Source organism: Gopherus flavomarginatus, chromosome 14 (assembly GCF_025201925.1).
Source record: "Gopherus flavomarginatus isolate rGopFla2 chromosome 14, rGopFla2.mat.asm, whole genome shotgun sequence".
Lineage (NCBI taxonomy): Eukaryota > Metazoa > Chordata > Testudines > Testudinidae > Gopherus > Gopherus flavomarginatus.
The window spans coordinates 25,615,764-25,634,314 of record NC_066630.1 but is presented as its reverse complement, the minus strand read 5'-3'; the positions used below and the strand labels follow the sequence as shown (position 1 = coordinate 25,634,314).

The 18,551-nt window shown below is 39.4% G+C and overlaps 1 protein-coding gene across 6 annotated transcripts in view; it reads right to left on the bottom strand.

The window, feature by feature from the left end:
• PHKB (phosphorylase kinase regulatory subunit beta) overlaps positions 1 to 18,551 on the bottom strand; it is a 207,471-nt gene that overhangs the window by 83,595 nt on the left and 105,325 nt on the right. For all 6 annotated transcript variants that reach the window (XM_050923042.1, XM_050923041.1, XM_050923039.1 and 3 more), the window contains 3 exons: positions 16,796 to 16,853; positions 11,265 to 11,342; positions 10,321 to 10,479 (listed from right to left, as the gene is read on the bottom strand). In XM_050923042.1, the coding sequence (XP_050778999.1) occupies positions 10,321 to 10,479; positions 11,265 to 11,342; positions 16,796 to 16,853 (295 nt within the window). The remainder of the gene's footprint in view (positions 1 to 10,320; positions 10,480 to 11,264; positions 11,343 to 16,795; positions 16,854 to 18,551) is intronic.

Below are 18,551 nucleotides of genomic sequence, written 5' to 3'. Positions count from 1 at the left end.
AGCATAGAAATAATAGCTTCAGGTCCGATTTTGAAAGGACCACTACAATCTCTAAAGACAGGCAATCAACTCCCAAAGTCTTTCCTCATGCAAACTGATCAAATGTTGCCTTAAATCCCTTCTCAATAACAAAATCTCTTTCCATGTCTTAATTTCCCCAAAGCATCCTACAGCTGCATTTGTTCCTGGATCGGTGCTCAGATTTGAGATAAGGGACAAGACATAATGTGCCAATACTGTCAGGAGCTCCTAGTACAATTAAAGTTGTGACCAAAACAGCAAACATCCACCAAAGTGGGTATAAAAGCCCAACAGCCATACATAGCTTGTTCAGCCATCATAGCATACCCATTGTAACAAGGAAATTATCAGGTGCTAATGGATGCTGCAAGAGAAGGTGAATTTCCCCTATAAACACTCAACTCTGCCAGCTTGGCACTGAAAGAAAAATCCACTTCTGATCCCAAAACTGACTGTCACCCATAGCCCTCAGCATGATGGAAAGCCTGCAAAAACAACCCCACACAACCTCCCCCCGCCCGCCAACTGTGCTAACTAAATAACAATGTTTAGCAATATAGGTGTATACAACTGATACCAAACATCAACCTGAATGTCAATAAAAAGGAAAGGAGGGAGAGAGTGCAGGGTCATTTTATTAATGGTGAGTAGGGATTATGCTCTCTCTCTTTGGAGCTGAACCTTTTATTATGTCATGGGGAAGGGAGGAAATTAACAAGTCATTGGGATTCAAAACTATGAGTAGAATAGTTGAAGAAATGGAATAAGTTTTCAGGTAAGAGTATTTGTACAGAAAAATATTTGCATTCATACAATATCATGTTACTCATCTGACCAATCAAACAGTGATGATTCATACTGAACACTTGCATAATTGTTAGTGATCAACTGATGGAGTTAAAATAGTTTTGAAAACTATTGTGTCAAATCATATTTTAACAACATATACAATTGAGGAAATATCTCCACGGATATCCTGTGAACAGAATAAAGTTTAAATAATCAAATTACTACTTAAAATTGTTTGCTCAGCTATAGTTACTGTACCAGTCTCTGCCTGTTCCTAATGCCAACCCCAAACCAGTCTCTCTCACCTTTAATACACTCCGAGCCAATCAACCACATAGCACTGAATCTGAATGCTATTCATATCTACTCATGGCACCAGTTAAAGGAGAGATGCCTGATGAAATGGAGATCTGGATTCCTTAAGAACAAGAATGAACTCCTAGGCAAGCACTGCTGTCCTTCAATGACATGACTTGAACCTGCAATTAGTTCTGTTAGCATGGACCCTTGCACCTAAGCAGTTCCTCACTGAAGACAACTGGGCTCTATCAGGCACAGGTATCTGACCTAGTACATCCTATTCAGGGTAGAAGCAACAGTTCTCAGAAAGTTGAAGAAAAGTTTGATCTTCAGATCTGTGCCTCAAAACATAATCAGAACATTGTGATTTTATGACAATATTCTAGGGGATGTTTCCACAGGAGTTAATGTAAAGTAAATGATAAAATGGAGAAAGCTTTATAGAAGAAAACAGCAACTTTGATAGTGCCTCTCTCTCCCATCTCCAGCTCAGTGAAGGGGATGTTTGATTGAACAGGCAGAGGAAAGAGAGAAACTAACTGTGAAGAGCCACCATAAAAGAGGAAGAGTACAAGGACAGAAATTCAATGCAATACTAATAGTGATGGTCAGCCTTCAAAGGCTTTTATGTCTGCTTAAGCTTTGAGCTTACACAAATGTCTCAAGGTCTTCCTTTCCCACGCTCTCATCCCACCCCAGATCATTCTCCCTTTTGAGGAAAGCTTCAGCATATTTTAAAAATATGATATTCTAAGCATGCAGTTTTGGACTGGAAAATAATAAAACATTAATTTTCATTATAATTAAATATAAAATGCTGAAAATACAGTTTAACACTAAAATGAAAAAATGTAACATACATTGTCACTGATTTTATACTTTAAAGAATGGGACAACACGAACTAATTTGTGACAACTTTATATTTGGTTAAATTAAAATAAATAAAATACACAAACTGAGTAATCAGAACATGATCCACACTTCAGGTGGATTTTTTCTCAAGTAGGTAAGGGAAAATATGAACTAACTGAAAATATATACATAACTATAACAACAACTGAGGATACTTCCAACCAAAGGTGGGTAGAATGTCAAGTACTTTTGATCATATGAGCACACACACAAGGTAGGTAGAATGTCAAGTTCTTTTGATCACAGGAGCATCAATCTCAACAAGTAAATTCTCTGCCCAGTTAACTAAATGTCTATCACAACTTCCGAGGTTGCAAAACATGCTACTTTATTTATTTTTACTAGAAATAGGACATTTAAAAGCTATACATATTCTGAAATGCTGTGCCCTCCCAAATGAAGAAGAAAGAAAAATTATTTGCAATTTTGAATGCAATTCTGGGTTCTTTTCCTCATTTGCTCAATGTGATGTAAGGGGAATTGTGTTGATTGGCTATGTAAGTAGGTAAGTCTTGCATAGGTTTCAACACAATCAAGAGCTGAACCACTACATTTCCTTTTATCTTGTTTATTTTGATTATATACAACTTGGAAGAAATGCAAGAGAAGTGAATGGGAGAAATACTAAGAACAGATAACTTACAGGAAATAGTCTTGTCATCAGAAATAGTCATGAGAGCTTGTTTGCTTCTAGTATTGGTTTGGTTTTTATAGTAATATATTCCCAGAATCACCAGCTATTATAGTTATATATATGTTTTCAACTAGTTGTTCATATTTTTCTTTACCTACTTGAAAAGAAGTGACATGGAAATGTATTATATCACGCTACAGAAGTATGGATCATGTTATGATTACTCAATACCCATTAAAAAAACCAACCTCCCAAGATTGGTTGACTTGTGAGAATAGCAATGGGATAGTGAAATAATGTGTCTTTCATCTCTAGTTCATTGGTTTGAATCCAGCCTACACTGGTATTTGTTGCTATCTAGGAATTCTGCTACAGTCTTTGTGAACGTGTCAAACGTGCCCATTTCCTAGTAAATAATTATTTATTACAGATATCACTATAATCAGGACTCATACTGGCCATGTCACAAGGAGTAGTTAAAGACTGAATAAGCAGAGAGAAATGTGATGCTACTGACCAAAGAAATGTGATGCTACTATATCATGGTTATGACATACTGACAAATAGGTTTGAAAAGCTTACACTGTTTCACTTCTGTGGCTCAGCTAAAAGATTGTTGTCTTAGGGCTCTTGGATGGTACTTTCCTCCAGTCCTAATTTGCGCGCTCTCTCTCTCTAGTGCAGGTGTCGGTAACCTATGGCAAGCGTGCCAAAGATGGCACACGAGCCAATTTTTAATGGCATGCTGCTGCTTGCCAAGGTCCCGGCCGCCGGCCCCACTCAGCTCACTGCTGAACCCAGGCCAGCAGTGGGCTGAGCGGGGTCAGAGGCCGGGACCCTGGCAGGCAGCAGCATGCCATTAAAATACCTGCCCGGCCTGGCCCAATCGTCTCCACCCCTCCTGCCGGCATTTGCACATGCTTTCCTGACCTCCGTCCCTTCCGGTGGGAGGTTGTTTCCAGGTTAGCGTGTCCATACTGCCACCTGGTGTCAACGGAGTCTGAGTGGCTCCAGAAGCGGCCCCGCTAGTGGAGGCAGGAAGAGGGCCCCACCAGCGGGGCCAGGAAGAGGGACCCAGCCCCACAGGAGTTGCAGCGCCCGCAAAGCCTGTAAGGAGGGGAAGGGTCCTGGGTCCCACCTGCAATGTGTGCCCGCCCACCCTGAGCACAGTCGGCCCTGCTTCCTGGACTCAGGCAGGCTGCCCTGCGGTTGGATCCCCGGCGTTGGGATGAGCTTGGCTCTGTACTGGGGCAGGCCACGTCCCACAGCCTGAACCCGAGCCCGGAGGCTTAATCTCGCTGCCTGCTGGACCCTGGGAACAGCTGGGTTGCAGCTCTTTCCCCATCCCAGGTCACTGGACCCCGTTCCCCTCTGGCATTGAGGGTAGAACCCAGGAGTCCGGAGCCCTAGTCTCCATCTGCCCCCAGCCCCCTCGAACAACTAGAGCCCAGCTGGAAATCTAGGAATTCAGAGTCCTTGCCCCACGCACTCCTCCCCCGAGCGTCAGACACTAGACCCTTCCTGCAGCTCAGAAGTCTCAACTCTCACCCCGCTCCCTGCCCTACACCCCCACCCCCAAGCCCTGATCCCTGCACCCCTGCTCGCACACACCCAACCCTCTGCCCTGACCCCTGCACCCCCCACTCCAGCACCCCCACACATACCCAGCCCCCCAACACCCCATGCCCTGACTCCTGCACCCCCTCACATGCCCTCTGCCCTGACTCCTGCATTTCCCCACATACCTGCCCCAACCCTGAGACCCCTCCCTCATTCTAGCTCCTGGCTGACCCTACATCCCAACACTCAGCCTGCTCCTTCATCCCCAGCCCTTTGCTCAGTGCACTCCCACCCTCAGCTCAGTGCAGAGAGAGAGAGAGGAAGAGAATGGTCTTGAACCAGGGAGAAGGTAGGTACCCACTCTATATGGGCAGGGCCAGGACCCCAGACTGGCAGCGGGCTGAGCTGTTCAGCCCACTGCCCATCTGGGGTCTCAGCCACTGGCCCTGCTCAGCCCGCTGCTGGTCTGGGGTTCTTGCTGCCGGCCCCTTGCTAGTCAGGGTCCCAGCCGCTGGTCCCATTCAATCGGCTGCCAGCCTAGGTGAATGGAATCCCAAGCTGGCAGAAGACTGAGCTGGCCGGTGACATAAGATAAGCATTTTAATTTAACTTTAAATGAAGCTTCTTAAACATTTTGAAAACCTTGTTTACTTTACATTTGTCTATATTATGTAACTAAACTATTGTCAGAGAGAGACCTTTTAAAAAACGTTAAAATGTATTACTGGCATGCGAAACCTTAAATTAGAGTGAGTAAACGAAAACTCGGCACACCACTTCTGACAGGTTGCCAACCCCTGCTCTAGTGTGTGCACTTGTGTGTCTTTTTCTCAGTAACTTTTGTTTGTGGGAGATATCTGTTCTACTCCTCCTCACCAGCACTTCCAACAGCCAATTTGCTCTTTAGCTTTCCTTAGTAAAAGTGGAAGGAGCCAAATGTTCTGGTGGAGGAGAGCAGTACACAACTTTTTCTAAAGCAAGGATGAACAGAGCATGAACTCCCTTTCCATTTTCCCCCCGATCAGGGACCGATAACTTCTGCTATGCTCCCAAGCCTCTGCTCAACTGAGATACAAGGGGAAGAGTCTGTCCTAAACTTGGATTTTGGATTTGTTTAGCTGTTTCTAAGACTCATTAATCTAACTTCACAAACTATGCACTAACCAATTGATGTTATTACACTGCTGATCACTACTGAGTATGAAGTCATGAACAAAGATTTCAAAAGCTAAAAGTGAACAATAACCAGTTGAGCTTCTGGACAGTGCAGTGAATGGGAAATGGAAATTAGTGCTCACCTCATTAGCTGGGGTGTGTTTATGAGGGATCCGGGAGCAATGGACCACCAGGGAGATCTCACCCAGGAGCCACTGGGGCAGTACTATACATGCCCTCCCGCCATATCCTCTTCTCCCTTTCTGATGGTCACACTGCGTGCATCTGGGAGAGGGGGAGGGTCCTGCTTCTATCTCATTTCCACCTCCCCACCTTTTCCTGTGCTATAGGATGCCCTCTCATATGGCATCTGGGAGCCTGCCTCATCTGCTGCTGCTGCCATTGGACAGAGGGGATCATGATGAGCTGCCTGATCAGTTCTCATCTACGGGGGGGATGAAAGTTGCTGCTCCTGCTTGCTCTTGCTACTGCAAAAAGCCATTTCAAACTCTGCTCCCTTGTCTAGGGGGCCAGACCTCTTGTGATACCAGAAACAGGACTAGTGATCAAATTTTGTTTGGGTCTGGAAGGGATTCCCCTTGTGTGGCAAAACTGGTAAACTGCTATGTGGCTTTTTCCACCTTCCATCTGGCAGCCTGAAGGTCCAGTTTGGGGGGGTTTAAATTACACTTGAGACAACTTTGGTGAGTTCCACTGAGATTGTTAGGTTAAAGAAACCCATCTAAGGTCCTTATAGGCCAATGGGCTGCCTGGGCATGGGCTCTGAGTATGATATTGCATAGTACCACCACACATCATGCACTGCACGGCTCCCATCATCTCATCTCTCCTTCTTCCTGTGTTGGAGGAGAAGAAAGGGTTGGGATTCTGGTTTCTAGCCATGGTCGCTGGGCAGGCCTGAAGGTGTAGAGGGGACACAGCCCTCATACCTGCCCTCAAGTCTGTAGATCCTGGGGCCATTGGTGACCAACTGAAATCTGCACTGGAACAGCCTTACCCAGGTAGTTTGGGGAATGGTTGCCTGTTGGTTAATAAAGTTGCAGCCTCCCTATTTAACTATATTATGGTGTATGCGTCTCATTGTTGATATGTACGCAATAATGTGTTTAGTGAAACACTGATTCTCTTTGACCATTGTGAAAGGATTTGTGTGTGCGTGCAAGCGTGTGTGTTTGTTTTAACCAGTCACTTTGACTATATAACTGAGAATACTTGTCTCACATTAAATGATCTAGGAACTGAAAAGAAAATAATACTCAAAATGTAAAAATAAAAATGACCTTAATACCAGTCAGAACTAAGCATCAAATCCATCATATCTAATTAATACACAGTTGCATTTACAGTCACACTTAAATCAAATAAACCCATTTTTTCCAAGGAAGCTTGCAAAAAGAACATATTTAAGACACAGACACCAGTGAATGTAAAGCACACAGATAAATTATGGAATAGTTTTGAGCTCCTGTCTAGAGTTCTATCATTTAATACCACCATAGATTTAGTTTTAGCTTTGAAGCAGAGCAATGAGCAGCTATCAAAGTGATCCCGTGTCTGGGGTTCTAAAAGGACAAAATTATAACTAAATACTGTTAAACCTCCTTTGTGACATGGCAGCTCCAGAAGATGCCATTCACAATCATCATACCCTCTGCATATATTATTTTCCATTATAGAGTCTTTTTTATAGGAAGAAACATGCATTTATTCTACAGAAACAAAATGGAGTACTCTAATTAGTTAAAGTAGATAGTTAAGGATATTGTAGCACCTGTTCAGCTAAGCTGTAAGAAGCATTTATAATTTCATTTTAAATGTGAAGCTGTCTACACTATGAAATAAATCTTCTTTAGGTATATGCTATAGACGGGTCATACTGTACACTCAAGTTATTCATGAACGAGCCAATAATTTGTACAGGATCTTGAAAAGCACTATGCAGTTTGACTACCAGGAAATTAACTAGCGGTCAAAAAGAGCAAACAGATCTGCTGGCTACATCAGCTAACACCAAAAACTTCAGCAGAAGTTTAAGAAATAGAAAATGACACTGATTTTGAAATGAAAATGCTCCTGAATACAGAAATCTAAAATGGGTTAAGATATGTATAAACAATCCAAGTACTAATAAAACAAACTGATTTATTAATGCATAGGATAAGTGAATATGTGGGCTCCGCTACATGTACATTCATAACTGTAATGCTGAATACAGTCACTTACAGCCATGCTCAAGCCATAAACTAAACTATTCTTGAATCAATGACCTTTTTGCTTGATGTTTTTGGAAAGCAAGAACCATACTAAAAGTGTTGCTCTAGGATACTTTCAATTTAGCTTACATTTGTATTTAAACCAACCTGTGACTGAAAGCACTTTTTAGACCTACATAAAGCCAAAATCATTTCTACATGAAGTCACTTATACATGAATGCACAATTGATAGACTTGAGGTAGAAGGACTTATTCCAATATCCAATAATCATCATTAGATTTAAAACATCCACCTCAGTATACATTCACCACCACAAATGCATGTTTTGGGTCCACTGGGCTCCAAAGCAAAACCTCCTTTGCTGGTAACATTATTTCTATTAACAAAAGCGGATTTTCCAAGCCTTATTAAATCCATCTGGCTCTTTACTTCATAGGCTGAAGTTCTCAACCTGTGGCCTAAGGACCATTGGTGACCCACAAAGAAGGATACAAGCATCATGTGGAGAGGCACAGAACAGACGAGAGAGAGAGAATTGAAAAAAGAATAGACGATATTTTCCCAAAAAAGGACAACAGTTGTAGTACTAAAACCAGATAAATGCATTGTATCTACTATTCTAAGTTATCGATCACAATTGAAAGCAGGGCTTGAAAAATCTACTTACCTAATTGAGTAAACAATTTTTCCCAGCAAGTGACATCACCTTGTGCAAAATTTACATTCCCCCCACCCCCCAAGACCTTTTAGTTGGAAAGACAACCCTCCAAATGTGAGCCTAGCTTAAACACAAGATGAGTTCCTAAGGCTACAGAAAGACAGCTCCTGTGCCTCTACTGATCAAAGCTTCCTTAAGATGCAACAGAGCAAAATAAGAACAGAATTTTGTTAGTATTTACTGCTCTTTTTCAGATCTCTGTGGGCAGCAGTCAAACCTGCAAAATCCGGCAAGTTTCATTCTGCTGCAAAGATGTAGGACAAGGCTAAGAAAATATATTAGTAGCAGTAATAGTGAATACAACATGGGAAAAAGTTAAATAAGAAGATAAGAGGAAAGACACCAATGATAACTTAGGAAATGATTCAACATGATTAATTTTAGGACAGAAAAAGGAAAGTAACAACAGGAAGGGAAAGAAGGTAAAACAGAAGGAAGGGGATGTAGCAAGTAGAGCTGGTCAAACAGCACTTGGCAAATATTTCGTTTGATATATTTTACCAGTATTCATCAGCTACAGAGCCAATCAAATACTATTTAGCAAACCTATTAGATCAATACCATTAGAATTAATCAAATATATTCAATATCTACTTCTTCCAGCTATCTGACCAATCTTAGTAGGAAATGGCATCTAAAACATTAAGTACAAAATTGACTGCTAATATTACAATTAAATATTACTACACAATAAACAGTACACAACTCCTTTATTCACTTAATTTGCAGCAAACATGGCCTGGTGGGTAGAAAGGGGGTGTGTGTGATACAAGTATAGTCTCCCCCTGGCTAGCAGGCTTATTGCTTCACTAGGAGGAGTCACATACACTCTTCAGCTCTGGTCAGAAGGATGCTGCATACAGGATCATAACTGGCAAGTTATGAAGAAATGTGTCCACAAGACCAACCCTCTATGAAGAGGTCTACTTTGTGAAAAAGTGCCATCTCTACTAATGCACAGGCCAATATTGAAAAGTGTTTGAAAGTTGATAGAACTTAATTCTTATGAATATCCCCCACTCTTTTTTCTTTATTCCCAAACTTTATTCTCTCATGGGATCCTTGACTTTGTATTTCAGGTGATTTACCAGCAATGAACATTTTCTCAATGAAAATAACTAATTAGTTTAATCATTATGGAGTTCTAAGTGGTGACCTAACCTTCTCAGCAGTTTGGAGGTTAGGGCAGTCATTGGCACAATAAACCTTAAATCTGGCATTTCCTGTTTTGAGTGCTTAATTGTACAACCTTCAGGTTTTATTCATCATAAAATATCAAGGTTGGAAGGGACCTCAAGAGGTCATGTAGTCCAACCCCCTGCTCAAAGCAGGACCAATCCCCAGACAGATTTTTGCCCCAGATCCCTAAATGGCCCCCTTAAGAACTGAACTCACAACCCTGGGTTTAGCAGGCCAATGCTCAAACCACTAAGATACCCCTCCCCCCCACTGAGCTACTGGTACAGAATATAATTTTAATGTATTAGAGTGGAGTATGATATGTTATAACGCTGGCAGGGGTGTGAAAGCAAAGGTTATTGGCTGAAAGACAGAAAAGTGCATTTGGGGACGGGGGGGAATCAGAGGAAAGTTTGAAACTTTAAAAGCTGACAGGGTGTTTCACACATGAAGTAACATGGGAAAACACAGGCATTCACTGCCATTGTAGGCAGTCCCATCTTACCATACCCTCCATAAACTTATCAAGCTCAGTCTTGAAGCCAGTTAGATTTTTTGTCCCCACTACTGCCCTTGGAAGGTTGTTATAGAACTTAACTCCACATATTTATCAAAGCAGAGGTAGTGACTGATTTTTACATATATACATACACATATACACCCCCCCAGAAATAACTATCCCGAGTCCATTCAAAACTTAAATCTGGATATGTGTATTGGTTTAAAAAAATGTTGACAAGAAAAAATATTTTATTACTAGCAGTCAGATGTGTGATTAACATGGTTTGAATCTAGTTTTATCCATTTCATCTTACCCAAGAGTTTTGCAATGATGTACAGAGCCTGTCCCCACAAGAAAAACTTTCCATCGCGTCCACTGTTGCTTGGAAATCGTTTCTGACTACCAGGATTTTTCTTTTCTAATTCAACAAAGTCAGCTGGCACATAATAATACTTGGGTACAACAGGATAGCCTGTGGAATTTTAAAATAAATACATTAAGTAAATAAATAAATCTATTTCTGTTATAAAACTGAAGTGAATTTAAAATGGAAAAAAATATACACTGATTATCTGTTTGAACTGAAAGGTTGCCAGCAGTGTGTTATCCTTCCAAGGCACTGCAAACTGAGGGCTGTATTAAACAGTACTTTATTTATGCCTGAACATACTTTTTACATTATTTCTTTACTGGACAAATGTACTGTCTCTTAATATTCTATTCAGGGCAAAGTATAATGTCTATTTATTTATAGATAACAAAAAATGTATGCTGTCTAGAAATGAGCAAAATACTCACAGATAATAAAAATTACTTGAAAATGGAGTATTCTGACATTGGGAATATTAGTAACTAAACTTTCCAAATGTCATCATCGTAATCTTTGTAAATAATGAAACAGCCAAAAAAAAAAGAAAAAAAAGAAGAGAGGTTTCTGAGTAAACCTTGAATTTAAACATCAATTCTTTTCCCAGATAATGAACTCGTTTTCTGATTAGATGTGTTTTTACAGAAAAAATAAATTAGGTTTTATATTATAAATTATAAGAAAATTATAATACAGGTATTTTATATTATATATTATATTAAGTGCTGTGAAGCATTACTCTCATGACAATATATTCTCTCCACATTACTTGGATCTTCTGTTGCTACAGTATTTGCAATAAAATTTAGAAAAAAACTTAAGTATACTCTTTAAACATTCCGATAACTCAAAGGAACCTACAATTAATTGAAACTACTATCGCATAGTACCTTCAGATGAGTGTTGAAGCAAATGATCCAGAAGCTCCTGATATTCCTTTACTTGTTGTGGATTTCCTCTAAAAATTCCTACAAATAACCAAGTAAAATTTCAATTAAATAAAGGACTTTTTTTTCTAACATGTGAATTTAGCGATCATGAAAAGGTCTACACTAACACCCTTGATGATTGGACCCTAATGAGTTATCCACAGAATGGATATAGCACAGGCAGTGACAAAGCAAGTGTCCCCATGATCCTCTGCTAATATGTCTCAATCCTGACCTGGAGGGAACACTCTAAGGTCTTGTCTATGCAGGAAAGTTTTTTGGGGTATAACCTAAACTGTGAATTTAAACCAACATAGTATAACCCCCACATGCTGGCACCCATTTCAGTATGAGTGTCTTTTTTCAATTTAGTTTATACCAGCTGAGAAGAAGTTTAAGCTAAAATAAAGGCACTCTTATACCAGAATAACAATGTCTATATGGGGGACTGAGATGGAGGAAGACTTATATCAATGTAACAGTATCTGCTAAATCCCTCACGGTGGAGGGTTAAGGGCAAGATGGTAGTAAAGTCTCTATAGCCATATTCCTTGACCTTTGCTGAGACTGTCAAGAAGGAAGCTGGATGTACCAGTTGTGATTTTTTTTTAAATGATGCAATATGTGTCCTCTAAAAAGTGGAATGAGGCAATCAGACTCATTACACATAGGTTTCTTAACAGCCACCCAATAGTAAAGCTAGAGAACTAGTATTCTCAAAGTAAACTTTATATCCCAATGTACATGCTCTGAGCGATCCAGTCTTTCCTGGACAAGTTCTAGGTCTTTAGGATGCACTTTTCAGATACCTGAAAATTAGTTGCCAACTCCCATTAAATTTCAAAAGAATTCAAGTGCCTAAATCCTATAACATTCTTTGGAAATCCCTAAATACATTTTATGAAGGCACAGTATCTTTAATACCAAGAGCAAAGTTGGGAGGAATCAACTACCCTTGACCTGGAAGGGGTAAAATTGTGACTTGAAGGGGCTTGGGGATGGTTACCAGCCAGGAAAGATGGAGGGAATTTGGGATGTGCTAATCTCCTTTAATATACACCTGTCCTACTCTGGAGCTCTAAAGCTGATTCTTTTTTGACGAATAGTAACAGGCAATTTTCAAACTGTCATAACATATTACACATGCTCCTCCATTTTGGCATCAGGTTCCCCTCATACCCTTATCGTGAAGGATTTCTGTAGTTTCCAAAAATCACAGAGAACAACAGAAAACAGGCATGGTACTTCCCAATAATAAAACTGGCTGTCTAGTCCAATCCCCTTCTATACTCTATGATTCATCCACAAAAGATTAAAATTGCTAAATAATTTTATCCTGAGAAAGGCCTCACAAGGAAAGTACCCTGTACTGAGTCTTGAAAAAGTATATCTGTGTGTGACAGTGGGAGTCCTGAAAACATTGTCCACCAAAAAACAGGTGAACTGAAAAAAAAATCATAAGATGCTTAGAAAAAATTAAATAAATACATTTTTATTAAACATATAAAGTTTTTAATCTACATTTTCCTAAAAACTCTAAAATTTCTTCTCATAATCTGTTTTACGCACACCAGTGTGCAACAAATTGGCTACTCTAATTAGACCAGGGCTTTGAAATGAAGACAGAACTCAACCTTCGTAACAGAATGTTGATGAGAGGTTCTCTGAACACACCATTTAGAAGGTTTTTTCCTCTTCACCCAGTTTTGTAATACTAAAGGGCAAGAAAATATCTTAGCAAATATATTTCCAGATACTTTGAAATATTGCTAAGTATACAGCATATATAAGAAGAACTAAGGAGAAATAAATGCAACGGAAAACAAAACTGCGAATCTTGGAAGGTGAAGGTTTGTGCAAGGAAAAAGGGTATGTTAAAAAACATATTGAGACTATATAGCAGTGACCTCTCATCAACATACTTTTGAGCACTGAGTTGACATGACAAAGAAATGGAATACTTTGACAGCATTTATTTGCAAATTATTTCTATTACCAGATGTTAGTAAAAAAAAAAAAATCCTCACAAGCTGAAGTGAAAATCCAGTTGTCAATTATACTAAACAACATCTGGAAAAGGGTAAATAATAAGTGTGACGTATGGGAAATTAAAGAGACAGCTCCTATTAGTGTTAATAGAAAATGCAAAACTAATTCCAGAATACATAATTTTCAGAATCTCACCTACTCCTCCCAATTTCAAACATTAGAAAGCTGCGATTTGACAGACAACAGAAAAGCTGACATGTATAGCAATAAAATATTGGAAAAACTTACCTCACAGTATAACAGAACAAAATGCTTTAAGCAAAAAAATAATTATTGTAGATGTGTATATTTGCTGGGAAATGTGTCATTCTTATTTTAGAAGGGCAGAGAGGAATTTCACCACTGTGATGACGGTTTTATTTTTTTTAAATGATCAGTGACTGACTGCAAAAATCTCTGTTACCACTGAATATATTTTGTTATTCCACTCAAGCCACAAAGCCCAGAGTACCTTTGCTGAAATCATTTCCCCTGTAGATAAGTGGGGACAGGAGGTGTTATGTGATGACAACCCACATCCAACAGAGTGAGCATTCATGATAGGGGTAATTCACTCCTTCTTCTGAAATTTAATTTTCCCTTTCCAGTTTTATTAGTCTCTCTCTACATATTGCAAATTTTGTATTAACTTTAGGTGCAGGGATTTGGAGATTCAGAGATTTTTTTTCTCCCATACTGAGAAACGTATACTTTCTTTCATGGCGGTGGTTATTCTGATCAATGTTTTATCCCACTATGGCTTCTACCATTAAATCGGGATATAACGTAATAAGATTTGATTCAAAATCTGAAACACTTGTGTACTTCATGTCTTTCAGCTCATTGCCTCCTTTGATCATTGATTTTCTTCATTTGTTTATTTTACAACCAGTGGACAAGGAACAATATATATTTTCCTGGGTGGCAGTTGGATGAAGGTTTCTCTGGCCTGCCATGGATATTCTGTTTTCATTATTAACTCTCAGTTGTTTTCATCACTACATGAGTTTAATATTACAGACCAATGAGCAATTTGGAATAGCAATTTTTCCACATGCAAATAGAGAACTTATTTTTAGAGTGGCATTATGGTGAAGACACCAAGCAGTCCAACTGCATTTTGTAGCAGAGGTTTTTGAAGCCTAATCTTGATGACAAACATATCACAAAAAAGAAAGCAGCAGATATTAGTACTCTGAATGCACACATGCACAGAGGCAGCTGAATTCACATTTATTTTGTTTAAGGAGATGAAGATATCAGAATCATAGAATATTAGGGTTGGAAGAGACCTCAGGAGGTCATCTAGTCCAATCCCCTGCTCAAAGCAGGACTAACACCAACTAAATCATCCCAGCCAGGGGTTTGTCAAGCTCAGCCTTAAAAACCTCTAAGAATGGAGATTCCACCATCTCCTTAGGTAACCCATTTCAGTGCTTCATCACCCTCCTAGTGAAATGGTGTTTCTTAAAATCCAACCTAGACCTCCCCCACTGCAACTTGAGACCATTGCTCCTTGTTCTGTTATCTGCCACCACTGAGAACAGCTGAGTTCCATCCTCTTTGGAACCCCCCTTTAGGTAGTTGAAGTCTGCTATCAAATCCCCCCTCACTTTTCTCTTCTGTAGACTAAATAAGCCCAGTTCCTTCAGCCTCTTCTCATAAGTCATGTGCCCCAGCCCCCTAATCATTTTCGTTGCCTTCCACTAGACTCTCTCCAATTTGTCCACACCCCTTCTGTAATGGGGGGACCAAAACTGGACACAGTACTCCAGGTGAGGCCTCCCCAGTGCTGGATAGAGAGGAATAATCACTTCCCTTGATCTGCTGGCAATGATCCTACTAATACAGCCCAATATGCCGTTGGCCTTCTTGGCAACAAGGGCACACTGCTGACTCATATCCAGCTTCTTGTCCACTTAATCCCCAGGTCCTTTTCTGCAGAACTGCTGCTTAGCCAGTCGGTCCCCAGCCTGTAGCAGTGCATGGGATTCTTCCTTCCTAAGTGCAGGACTCTGCACTTGTCCTTGTTGAACCCCATCAGATTTCTTTTGGGAAAGGCTATAACTGTTTTTTAAAGCTATGAAATTCGTAGTTTTTCCTTCAGCTTACAGAAGTGACAGAGACAACATTCCCTTAACCATTCCCATTCATAGTTAGTAGAACAGTAAACATTTTCTGCTTTTCTAAAGCTCCATGTGAGGGGAACCTATCAGAGCCTTCTTTGCAGCATATCTGGCAGGCTTCCTTGTGAAAACTGCAAATGTCCTGTTCCTAAAGGAAATGTTCATTTGTGTACTGGCATCCTTGTCACTCCTCACACCGTAGTCTACCTAACCAAAATAGAAAATCTTATCTACTGCTCAGATAATAAAGGGCATTTCTCAGAAACAAGGCATTTTAGTCCAAGTCTAGAATGACAGAAAAGGCAGGAGCTGTATATGAATTGCACTCTTTCTTTTGCAAGCAGTGTAATTACAAACTTCAAAATATTCAAGACTAAGGATGGGAAAGTGGACATTGTGAAATCTTGCCAGAACTACATCCTTGTACCAAAACTGAACTAAAATACTTTAGAAGGTTCTGATCTACTCTATTGAAATCACCTCTACTCAACCCTCTTTTCCAAAACTTCCTTGGCTAACTCCATGAGAGCTTCTGCTTCCCTCCTTTACTTCATGTTTCTCCTTCACACCTTCAACAATTCCAATAACCTCTCTGACATGTCTCCTAAACTTACATGACTCTTATAAAGAAATTAAACTTTAGTATTCTCCTGCCACCAAGAGATCTCTGAGTTGCTTATTTCTCCTCTCCCGCATTGTTTCATTTACCATAGCACACCCATTCTTTAAAAGATTTGCTGCAAAATCCAGCTTGCCTGTATACTGCTCTTTAGAAGCCCCACTTTCACCTCTTTCACACACTGGAGTTTGGTGCACCTCAGGTCCACTGAGAGAGAAAATGGGAGGTACCAGTTCTAGTAAACACACATCCAGGCACTGCAGTGAATCAAAAGTGATGGTGGAGTCCCTGATAACCTAAGGAGATCAAGAATGATGGATGACAAGGGTAAGGAAGAAGATTAACGGTAGGCATCTTAGGGCCCATGGATTAAGGGAGGTGACTGTTGGGGAAGGAAAGGCTAAACAGCTCCCACAGGTTTAATTAAAGACTGAAGCAGGATCTGAACTTTTAGAATTGTGTACTGTGTCTCTGAATCATTATGCATCATTAACTCAAATGATTGCTATTTGTATCTGTGATTTTATAAAAAGAAACAGTTCACTCTAAATATCTGAAATAATTCATTGTATTTGACTCAAGAGGCAGACTTATCAATGAGACATTTGTATTACTGAATTACAGTTGACTCTTGCAGGGAAGGAAAATAATTTCATTTTTGTACTTTAAGAACCAGTCTCTAATGTTTTTACCAAACACTAGTATCAAGCCATACTTACCATCAATCATCATGAAAATAAAAAACAGAGGAAATTCACACTCAATCCCATCAAACAGCTAAAAAGAAAAGAAAAAAAAAGACATTTGACATTTTAGTTTAAAAGAAATGCATTCAAATATACTTTTTAAACCAGAGGATAAAAATGAATACAAATTATTCTTTTTAGTACATTAGCGCTTCATTTTAAAATACAGATCATTTTTCTTGTTTCATGGAGAGTTACTGTGCTTTTAACATGTTATAACATATTCAAGCAATAAACTTACATAATCTAAATTATATTCTCAGCAGAAGATTTATTTATTTAAGGTACATCTGAAAGTATTTGAAGGAAAAATGGAAACTTAATTCAGACAACCTTTATTGATAGACATTAATACTCAAAACACATAGTGAAATTATTTTTAATATACTCAGACTGTAGCCAACTGTGAAATTAAATTAAGTGATAAATAACTTGCCTATTTGTTATGTGAAACCAGCTGTTCATTGAATTTAAATGTAAGTACATTTATCATCAGACAAATCAATGATTAAACTGCTGACTTAACATTCTCTCAGAACAGCACATGAAAAGATACAACACATCTTCTATAAAATGGACTGCACAGTGCTGCCTAATCTAATAACTCAGACGTTTTCCATTTCCTGCTAAAGAAAAGTACTGAAACATTCTCAATCTTGGAAGCGCACATTTTCACTGCAATCATGTGAGAAGGATATGATCTAGAACAAATAATATAATGTTTTGACTCCACATCAAATAAATCTTAAGTGTAAAAGTTTAAGTAAAGCCAGCATTAGACCACAAAGGCAGAGCCACAGGCTCTCTCAGAGGTTCAGAGAGGCCCAGGCCACTTCCAGCTTTTGAGGCTCCTAGCCATAATAAAAATAAATAATGACACGTGGTCTAATCTTGTGCCATCAGAACCGATATATTTTTATTAATATTTATGAACATTTAAAACTCTTTAATATGACAAAATCTATATCAATTAACAAAAACACTATGTCTTTTACCAAATCACATCTTTTATTTGCTTAAATTTGAATCTCCAAGCTGAGAGAGTGTGTCACATTTTGGTCCGACAGGGATGCGCATAAAAACAAGTTGTGAACCTTATCAAATGCCAAAAAAACAACAAGAAGTGTCTCAATTTGAGGCCCCATTTAAGCTTGCAGTTCAGGCCAAATGGCCCTCCTGGCCCTCCCTCTGAGGTAGAGGCAGAGGTAATTCCAAGGTAAGACCCTCAGTGTCAGTACAAGCATTTCCACTCATTGTTTTGCTTCTGTTTTTCAAGACATCTTGAGTACTAACAGACCTTGTTTAAATGTGTCCTTTCCAGCTTCTTATAAAAAACAGCTGTATTTAAGCATTTTGATTATATTATTTCTAGAGAGATTATATAAATCTTTAACAGTCTTAAGTATAGCACAATTATGTTGCTTCCATATTATATAAAATGAGAGAATCCCTCCCCGCCCCCCTCTATTGGGGTAAGGGTTACAGGGCGAAAATAAAATTTTTCAATTTTTTGGCTTGGTAATATGGTCTCTCTAGACTCTTGCTGGAAGTCTAATTTTGTGTCCTATTACACAGGCCTGATTTTCGAGCACTAAGGGATATCACTGGAAAAAAACAGACATGATAAAGCTATTAACTCGCTGATAGTGGGAAGTTCCCTAGAAGAATCCATCATAGATGGAGAGCAACAAGCAGGCCAAATGTAGCTGTGTCAATAAGAATAGGTCTA